Raw genomic sequence first — 10,691 nt, forward strand, 5'->3', positions numbered from 1 at the left:
TTTCATTGCAGCATATACATACAAAATGTATTGCTAATTAACAGATAATTTAAACTCTGCACAGTTTCGTAATTGTTTGTGAACCAAATTATCTGAAATTTGTTTAGCTACGACAATATCACCTCAATATTTTAAAATTAGTCCTTATCATTTATTTCTGTAAACTTAAAAGCTTACCATGTATTCATCGTGGTGCTGCACACGTAGTAACATATTAATTTTGCATAAATTAATAGTAAAATTAGAATTTTAAAATAATAAAGTGATAACTAAAAAATTCGGCCAAATTATTACTGTTCTCTATTCAAAAATAAGGGAGAAACAATAGGTTCATATTTCACATATATTAGTTATGAAGAGAACGTGTGCATTTGGCGGCTACTAAGTTACATCTTACAAACTCTCTAATCGAAAGGTTGTGTAATTCTGAAGGTAGAATCTGGCTAGTATAATATTAATGTTATTTTAGTCTATATAATATTAATTTTAAATTTTTAGAATCGACTTTAAACAGTGAATTAAAACTGTTCAAATTGATTTACTTCATTAGTTGTGTGTTTACATGCAAAATTTATGATTGCCGAACTACATATCATGCAAAATTTATGATTGCCGAACTACATATCAAGTCAATCGGTCAAATATGAGAGATTTTAAGTTATTTTTAATGCATTTATTTTTCAACATTTTTTACAGCTTGATTCGATATTAAAAGAACTTGAAAAAAAAATTGCATGAAAACATATTATTTATAAAGTAAATTGATTTGAATGATTTAAATTAGTTGTTTAAAATCTATCAATAAATTTTAAAGTTAATATCACATGACAACTGAGATAATGATATCATAGTAGCTGGAACAATTCAGATATATCGTTGTGTTTTTGCTTATAATTAAAGACAAAAATCCAAATTTATTTACGTTATTGTCCGTCATAGTCTCATAGAAAAGGTGCGAAGACAAAAGGCGGGTAAAGATATGGACAGAGCCTTTTTTATTTCAGGTAGAGCACAATTCATATTCAACTCTGTTTTGACTCTACTGTTCATGTGCTGTGTGTAGAAATCGTTGCTCAATATCTTTAGGCCCATGCATACAGCAGTCTCATGTACAGTATATTCGTCTTGCAACAACACCGATCTTACCGGGCCTAGTTATGCATCCAAGTATCCAACGAGATAGGAGTAGGTCCGATGGGCATTGGACCTACTTTTAGGTTCAATTAGCTCTATCACTGTACGATTAGCATTAAGATCTGTGCGCACGGAAATTGATAAGAACTCATACGGATTTTAATACAGAATGCACGATTCTTGATGCAATTGGATAGCCAGATCACCCATCGAACCAAAGTAGGTCCAATGGGCATCGGACCTACTCCGAAGTGGAATCGATGATGGTATTACTAATATAAAATTATTTTTTATGGAGTACGGTCACTGAAGCAGACCTTAAACCAAAAAGAAAAGGAAAAAACAAAACAGCTTTAGCTGCCCAAATTGGCGGAGATGGCGACAAGGGAGGAGGGCGAAGATTTATCGGTGGTGGTGCTAGCGTCGGACCTCGGCATCGACGGCCGTTCCCTCCTCACTCCGTCGGAGCGCCGCCTTGCGGAGGAGAGCGACGAGGTGACGTGGCAGTGGCATGATTGCATGGAAGAGGACTTCTCGGATCTGGAACAACTCCAGTTCATGCGCCTTGAGGGATCCGATAAGGCTGGGAATCGGATTCTTCGGATCGTTGGCAAGTTCTTCCCAGGTCCGAAACCCTCTTGAGGTTTTATTCACAAATAATTGTTTTGGGTTCAAATCATGTTTGGTTAGACCTTATTCAGTTTGTATATGCATTTGATTGAAGATAATAATAGAAAAGAACGAAAATTTCGTTCTTCTCGACTTATCCTCCTTGCAAGTGCTCTCGATTTTCTATCTGATTGTTTCTTTTGGTTCCTTACCTAGTTAGTTAATTGAAATTCATTATTGCTTTCCCATTTTCCATCATCAATTCAGAAGGCTTGTGGGTTAACATTGTAATTTTCATGTTATATTGCTACTTAAGCTACCACCGATGATTAGTTCAAGTTGGAGTAAGCGTTGTGGATCAAAATCATTGAATTAAGCACCAAATCGATGGAAACAAACTAAAAACTATAAAAAAAATTTAGAAAAAAAAATTGACATTCTAACTATGTATACATCTTGCCCCTTCTACAGCTCCTGTTGTTAATGCAGAGCGTCTAAAGAAATATGTAATTCAAAAAGTACATATGGATCTGGCAGAGGGACCATTTTCCATATTGTACATGCATAGCAAGGTGCAATCAGGAGATAACAACCCTGGAATGTCAGTCTTGAGGTGGATTTATGAAGAACTCCCTTTTGATGCAAAGGAACGACTCAAAGTCGTCTATTTTCTTCACCCGGGCATATATTCCCGCCTTGCCATGGCCACTCTTGGCCGCTGGTTCCTTAGTGGCGGGTCAGATCTTTTCTCTATTTTATTTCTACTTTTTGGATTCTTTCATTTGACAAGTATAATTAACAGCACCATGCCAGATTTTTACTGGTACTATACAGTTTTTGTGCCTTTTGTATGCTTCTTAGGAATCTGTTTTGGCTAATTTAGTTATGATCGTGTTTTTGCTAGGGTTTAAATAACTAGTAAAGGTACCAGAAAACCTGCATAATGGGACTTAATTTGCTTTATTTTTGCTAATTGTTACAAGTGCATCGGAAATCTCCAGTCCTCTGCCACTGGATGAGGCTACTCCTTCTCAAGATGATGCCGTGCCCTCAACAGACTGATTAGGATATAACAGCCTCTAACAGAATTCTGTCAATTACCTTAGTCATTATTAACAATAGTTAAATTGTATCACTTTTCTATAAATACTACTCTTGTACATGTAATCAAGACAATCAATGCAGTGAACATTTGATCCATCTCTCTGTCTCGCTTATATCACTCATCCCTTTACTAATTTGTTTAATTTGTTTAATTTGTTGTAGGCTGTACTGGAAAATAAAGTATGTGAGCAGAGTGGAGTACCTTTGGGAGGACATGCAAAAAGGGCAGGTGGAGATACCAGAAATCGTGGCTGAGCATGACGAGGTTTTAGAGCACAGGCCATTGACTGATTATGGCATTGAGCCCGACACACTCCATTTTAGTGAGGTGCCAAGTATCAGGCATGCGCATGATCGGTATGGGGACAAATGGTTTCGCGACTTTATGTAAGGTTTTAGGATGTGATATTTATTTCAAATTATACCATAAGTGTTCTTCTTTTTATTTTTGTTTTTATTTTGGACAATAACCTAATCGATACTGTATTGTAATGTCCTATGTGAATATGTAGTAACTGTGTTGGCTATCAGTGGTGGATCTAGGGGTGGATCTAAGGCTTAGCTACCATCCCTATGATAAAAAAAAAATTTAATAATGTATATTGAAATTTAATTAAATTTTCATTTGTTTAAAGATTTTATATAGATTAGCCCTTCATAAAATGACAAATGTGTGATTGTAGTCCAGTGGTTGAAGGTCTACTTGGTGTTTGAAAGATCTTGGATTCAATTTTCAGTGACCACATTCTTTTTTTCCATTTAACATATTATGTATTTAATAGTTTAGCCTTTCCTAATCAAATTTTCTAGTTCTGCCAATGTTGGCTATTTTAACCGACCTGACAATTTAAATACTGTTATTAGTGCTTGGTATTTTAAAACATTCAATCTGGCATGACCCACTTAAACAGAAATTCACATCAATTCACACTCCATCATGGCAGACCATCTAATAGTAGGGTATTAATGGTACAGATGTGCTACTTTCTTCATCTAATAGTAGGGTATTAATGGTCGGGCGGGTACGGGTACCCCGGGTATACCAGGGAACGGGTACGTCTCAGGTACGGGTAGGACGGGTACAAGGGTATTCGGGTAAGGGTATGGTCGGGTATATTTTTGAAAAACCATACCCTACCCGTCCTATACCCGTACCCGTGTACCCTTGACGGGTAGGGCGGGTACGGGTACGAGTAAGCGGGTACGGGTATTTTTTTTTTTTTTTGCTGTTTTTTTTCTGATTTTTTTGTTTTTGTTTTTGTTTTTGTTTTTTTGTTGGTTTTTTTCTGATTTTTTTGGGGGGAAAAAAATACAAATTTTGAAATGGCATGAACAGGGGTCGGGTATACGGGTACGGGTACTCGGGGTAGTCGGGTACGGGTTTAGTCGGGTACGGGTATAGTCGGGTAGGGTATGGTCGGGTATTGATCAAAAAAACCGGGTCCGGTCCGGTTTTTGCCCTTACCTGCGTACTCGAGTACCCGACCCATACCCGGGCTCGGGCACGGGCGGGTAGGATAGGGTATACCCGTTAAGGGTATTGTTAATACTCTATCTAATAGTAAGAGAATATTGCATGCTAGTTTTGCTTTAATTTATAAACTCAAAACGAGAAAGATGACTCACTTCAGGTATCCTTCATGTGATTTTCTACATAATAGAACTATCTTTTGGACTTGGCCCCAAAAATAATAAAAAGAATATATATTGAAGAAACAGTTCAGTTTGGAATTGAAAGAAAAGTAGTTAGTTTGCGGAGAAACTTCTATAAATGATCACATAATAAGAAAGTAATTAGTTTTGTATATTGAATTAGGTATACTCATGAATTGATTAATGTTAATTATTTAAAAAATTCAGTCATATAATTAAATTCAGTTAATTATTATTTTTTTTTACTTTTTTCACTTTTTCCCGTGCGGCGATCTGTGTAGCATCTCTATTTTTTATGTATATATAATATATGTATATGTGTATGTATAATATATGTATATATAATATATGTATATGTGTATGTGTATGTGTATGTGTATATATATATGTATATATATGTATATATAATATAATATAATATATGTAGGTTGTGGCTAATTTTCTGTCGGCGGTGCTACCACCATTTTTTATTTTTGTGATGTTCAAACAGCAAATCCAAACCGTTAGATGTTTAATCTATATTATAATCTACTTGGAGACCAAATTTTACATTTTTTGGAATTTTTTTACTATTTATTAAGCTGGTTTGAAAACCGCTGATTTCAATGCTGCAGAAATTTATTGAAATCAGCGGTTTTCAAACCAGCTTAATAAATAGTAAAAAAATTCCAAAAAATGTAAAATTTGGTCTCCAAGTAGATTATAATACAGATTAAACATCTAACGGTTTGAATTTGTTGTTTGGACATCACAAAAATAAAAAATGGCGGCAGCACCTCCGGCTAAAATGCTGTCGGCAGCAAATTAGCTGGACCCAATATATGTATATAAGTATATAAGTATATATGTATATATAATATATGTGTGTATATATCAAAATCGCTATATCCAGACTGTTGAATTTTGTACTCATCTTAAAAAATAGTAAAAAACATTTCAAAAAATATAAAATTTTATCTACATGCATATTTTAGCATAAATATTATGTTGAACAGTTCGGATCGACAATTTGAACTTTGAAAGCGAAGATATAAAATATGAGGTATGAAAAAAATGAGGCATTAAAACCCTACTCATTATACATATATTATACATACACATATACATATATTATATATACATAAAATAAGAGATGCTACACAGATAGCCGCACAGAAAAAAAGTGAAAAAAGTAAAAAAAAAAAAAAAAAAAAAAAAATTGGGACCGGAGCCTTGGTCCGGTCTTGAAAAATTTTGTTGGGATATATGCAGTGGGATCTTCTGTGGCTTTCTGTGGCTTCTGTTAAATTTTGAAATAAAAATAGGGAGATCGGAGGGCTCCTCCGGTCTTGAGGAAAGGAAAAAACTGAGACCGGAGGGCTCCTCCGGTCCTTCTGGTTTTTGAAAAAAAAAAAAAGCAATCATGCTGGATTAGTAAAAATGATTTTCTTAATTATGGTTTATCAAAAAAATTCGATTTACTCGGCCGAGGAGCTTGGGTTTGCAAATTCCAATGCTGGTGGAACTCCACTCTGCCCTTTTGATTGCGATTGCTGCTTCTAATTGGAGCTTTCGTGTTGTTTGACTGGAAGATTTAACTAGGATTTTGTGCTTAGTTATTTGAGATAATATTAGTGTTTTACTTGTAGCTTTGTTTGAGTAGGTTTCAATACAAGTTTTGGAATGGCTGGGTTGTAACATTCGGTAAGTTTGCATTGTCCTGTTTTAATGCAGTGGGTCCAGTTGATAAAATAACATAAATTTTTTATAATATATATATATATTTAAATATATGATATATATCTTCTATTTGAAGACAGATAATTGAAACGTAAAATCATATTAGTATTCTTATCTACACGGATATTCAGATATCGAATATCTACATCTAAGTTTTCGAATACATATTGACGGATCGGATATTATCTATACTAATTTCACCCCAAATCAAATTCTTATTTTTCCTTTTTTTTAAATTTTGGAAAAAACCTAATGGGTTCTGTATTTCAAGGCGCTATGTGAATATGTGGTAACTGTGTTTAGGGGTGTTCAAACGGTCGGTTCGGTTTAAACCGAACTAAAATAATCAGACCGAACTTAAAACCAAAGTTTGAAAATCCAACCGAACCGACCGAACTAAAATAGCGAACCGAATTAAAACCGAACCATTTAAACCGATTTAAACTTCGGTTTGTTCGGTTGAACTGAACTTTCTCAAAAATCAAAACTCAATACATCTATAATACTCAATTTAAACTTTGGTTTTGATTAATGAACCAATTTAAACTTCAGTTTTGATTAATGAACCAAAATAATACTATAAGTCTTGACCCTATCAATAAAATCGGTTTTGAGAAATCAAAACCGAACCGAACCATTTAAACCGAACTAAGTCACAAAATCAACCGAACCAATTCAACCGAACAACCGAACCATTTAAACCAAATCTTACCGGTTCGGTTCAAAACCAAATAAACCAAACCATTTGAACACCCCTAACTGTGTTGGCTATTTAACCCACCTTAGCAATCCAAAAACTGTTATGAGTGCTTGGTATTTCAAAACAATTGCACTGTCAATATCTCTTTTTTCTTTTCCTAATACGAATATCAGTGGATATCAGGCATATACGGATAAGCATTGAATATTTATTAAAATAATATAAAAAATATTAAATTATACTAAAGTTCATGATATTTATCTAATTATAATGGTAAATAATATAATGTTTTTATAATATATATTAAAATATATGGTATATATCTACTATTCAGATACGGATAATTGAAACGTAAAACCATATTAGTATCCATATTCACACGGATATTCGAATATTTACATCTAATATTCCAAATACGAATCAGATATTATCCATACTGTTTTCACCCCTAAACAATATGGCATGACAATATGACATAATTAAAACTGAAATTCACACTCAATGATTTGTTCTGAACTTTGATCAATTTCCCTTCAAAGGCTATTTTTCCTCATTTATAGTGGGTAAATTTGTTTCCTTACCCGCTCAATTGAAAAAGAAAAATTACAATTTCTGAAATAACTTGAGTATCGTAATCATTTTAGAAGAAAAGGATGTATCAATTATCGAAATTCGAATAGAAATCAAGACAAGGAAAGGCAACTTTGAATGAAAGAGAATCGTTAGAAGAGGATTTAAGGAGGGATTAAATTAATTGTCTACAAAATTATAAAATTTTAAAATGTTGTGTTAATAACAAAGTTTGTAGTGTTAATGTCGAGTATGGCTAATATAACATCAGTGTCCTTTCGATTTATATAACACCAACTCCAAAATCTATCAAATCGACTTCAAACGGTGAATCCAAACCGTTCAAACCGATCTACTTCATTAGTTGTGCATTTACATGTAAAATTTATAACATTTTGAATTTATTTGATATCAAGTCAAGCGGTCAAACGAGTGAGTTTCTAAGTTAATTTTAATACATTCATTTTTCAATTTTTGTACCGCTTGATTTGATACTAAAATAACTCGAAAATATAAAAAGTTTGCATGTAAATGCATCACTCATAAAGTAAATTAGTTTGAACGGTTTGGATTAGTCATTTAAAGTCTATTTAATCAGTTTTAAAGTTAGTGTTATGTGACACCGATGTCATATTAGCTGAACTCGTTAATGTCAGCATCCATTGCTATATTATCTTCTAGAGCACTCCATGACAGGAATCCATATTGCTCCAAGTACTTGAGGTGCAAGTGTCAAATCTTAACCGTTCCTTTTATCTGGCACGAATCTCAAAGCAATCTCCATTGCTTTAATAAGCACCGGATCTAATTTGAATCAACTGAGATTAATCTGGCTCGTCTGTTTTGTTAGATTGTACCTCAGGTACCTGAGGGGACACGGACTTTCATTTCATGACAGACTAGAGGTTTGCTAAAACCCGTTTGGGTTCAACCCGACCCACAAAACCCGTACCCGTGCCCGGGTATAGGCGGGTAAACGGGTAGATGGGTACGGGTTTGAGACAGACCGGACCCCATTATTTGAAAAAAAAAAACCCGCCCAACCCGTACCCGCCTTACTCGTGCCCGAAACCCGCCTATCCGGACCCGTTGTACCCGTGTACCCGAACCTCCATCCCTTTACCTGTTGTACCTGCACCCTTTACCCGTTTAACCCGTACCCGTTAACCCGTTTAAATTTGAAATTCAAATTTTTTTCAAAAAAACAGAAAAAAAAAAAAAAAAAAAAAAAACTCGGACCCTATCCGAGGTACCCCTACCCGAGACGGGCACGGGTATGAAACGGGTAGGGTAGAGTTTTTGAAAAAAAAATCCGCCTACCCGTACCCATTCTACCTGACTACCCGTCCTACCAGTTACCCGTCCCGGGTTTACCTGAGTTACCCATACCCTACCCGAGAGCAAATCTCTATGACAGACCATTGCACCACAATTTCGTGTTAGTCGTATTGGGATTCACACATCAGATTCTCACCCTGCTTTTCTCAATTGACTTTCTTCATCATAGGTTCTTGGAGCTGCTGCAATGATAAATCAGGAAAGCATCCCGGTCAAGTGAAGGATGCGGTCACTTCTCCTTCAGTTTTAGGGGTGTCAACGGGTACGGTAAGAGTCAGGTGGAAGCATTTTCATATCCGTACCCGTCACAAATTATTCTTATTCGTATTCTACCGTTACTCGTTGTAGTTGTAGTTGTCGGATAACGAAACGGTAGTGGATAAATAACGGTTAATACTTGAAATATATTTAGAACTAAACTGAAACATCTTTGCATCATTTTTGTTCTGTACCAGTCGGTACCAGAGAAAAAACCTTAAACAACCAATAAAATAAAATAAAAACAAAAAAAACATCATAATTCATAAAGAGACAAAAACAACCAAACCAAAAACTCAAACAGGAAGTTGAATAGAGCCTATAAAAACTAGGGCCTCTTGTACCAGTGGTATGCTGCCCCTGATTTTTTGAGTCTGTTCTTATACTGACGTTGGATACTTACATTTTTTGCAAATACAAGTATCATAGAAATACTAACAACTATATATAAATGGAAATTTTCAAAAAAGAAAAAAGAAATTGAAATATACATAAGATTTTTCATTCTTACTCGTCATCATGATCTATGCTATTAAAAGACTGTATCTTGCTCAGCAATGTCAGAATCTTTTGTAGATGTCATCTTTCTAGTAAACTTTAAGGGAGATATTGTTTTGTACTAGGAGGGATAATATCTTTCTTCTAAACTGTTAAGAAATATTGGTGTAATAATAGGCTTTTAAATTTATTGGAAATTTGGAATTACTTGAAAGCGTGGAATGCTTTAATGGTTAATTATATTTAACTTTGTTTTCTAAGATAAAGAGTTGGTGGTTGGACTGTTGGAGGATAATAAATCAATACCAATTAAGAATTTAAAATATATAATATATATAATTATCCAATCAGGTAACGGGTACGAAATAGGCTTTACCCGTACTCTTACCCGTTTTGATAACGGAAAAAAAAATTTATCCGTACCCATACCCAATAAGTTTACGAAAAAAAAATTATCCATACTCATCTTATCAGATACGGTACGAGTCGGGTAAATGGATAAAAGGTGCCATTGACACCCCCTGAATATATTAATAAATCTTTGTTGCGACTTGCGAAGAGAATTTATTAGGGGCGGAAACTGCATCGATGATGTTCGGTCCCTGTTCGAAAAAATAAATGATATGTTGAATATCTTTGTGCTATGGATACTGATATATAGTTTTATGGGTGAATTATCCGTATTTAAGTATTTAAATAGTAAATATATATTATATATTTTAATATAAATTATAAAAAAGTTATGTTATTCATCATTATAATTAGATACATATTACGAATTTTAGTATTTCTTAATAATTTTTTAATAAATATCTATTTCAGTTTATATTCATAGTTGTATCTTTTTTATATCTAATATGTATTCGTATTTGAAAACATAAAAGGAGATATGATATGGTTTTACTACTATCCGCTTTGTTTTCACCCCTAAAATTTATACATTTTCTTGATCAATTAATCAGATAGTCGGACAATAGAAAAATTATTCAGAGGGTCAAATTTAAATTTGGCATAGTATTAGTAAATATACAAAATTAATAAACTCTGTATTTTCTTTTATTCCAAACGTAATTTGTTCGTGTCTTAAAAATAAATTGTGAAATGATTT

The 10,691-nt window shown here is 33.9% G+C and overlaps 1 protein-coding gene across 2 annotated transcripts; it reads left to right on the plus strand.

The window, feature by feature from the left end:
• The first annotated feature begins 1,422 nt into the window (after positions 1-1,422).
• LOC144572977 (SEC14 cytosolic factor family protein / phosphoglyceride transfer family protein) lies at positions 1,423-7,028 on the plus strand. 2 transcript variants are annotated; one of them, XR_013517854.1, is made up of 5 exons: positions 1,423-1,759; positions 2,215-2,479; positions 3,010-3,340; positions 6,491-6,509; positions 6,976-7,028. XR_013517854.1 is itself a non-coding variant. In XM_078322622.1 (3 exons), the coding sequence occupies exons 1-3, from the start codon at positions 1,510-1,512 to the stop codon at positions 3,236-3,238; spliced, it is 744 nt and encodes a 247-aa protein (XP_078178748.1). In that variant the 5' UTR covers positions 1,423-1,509; the 3' UTR covers positions 3,239-3,488. The 2 variants fall into 2 exon arrangements, 1 of the variants encoding a protein (XP_078178748.1); XM_078322622.1 differs by lacking the exons at positions 6,491-6,509; positions 6,976-7,028 and having other exon boundaries at positions 3,010-3,488.
• Positions 7,029-10,691: the final 3,663 nt, after the last annotated feature.

This window comes from Carex rostrata, chromosome 21, assembly GCF_964058835.1.
Source record: "Carex rostrata chromosome 21, lpCarRost1.2, whole genome shotgun sequence".
NCBI lineage: Eukaryota > Viridiplantae > Streptophyta > Magnoliopsida > Poales > Cyperaceae > Carex > Carex rostrata.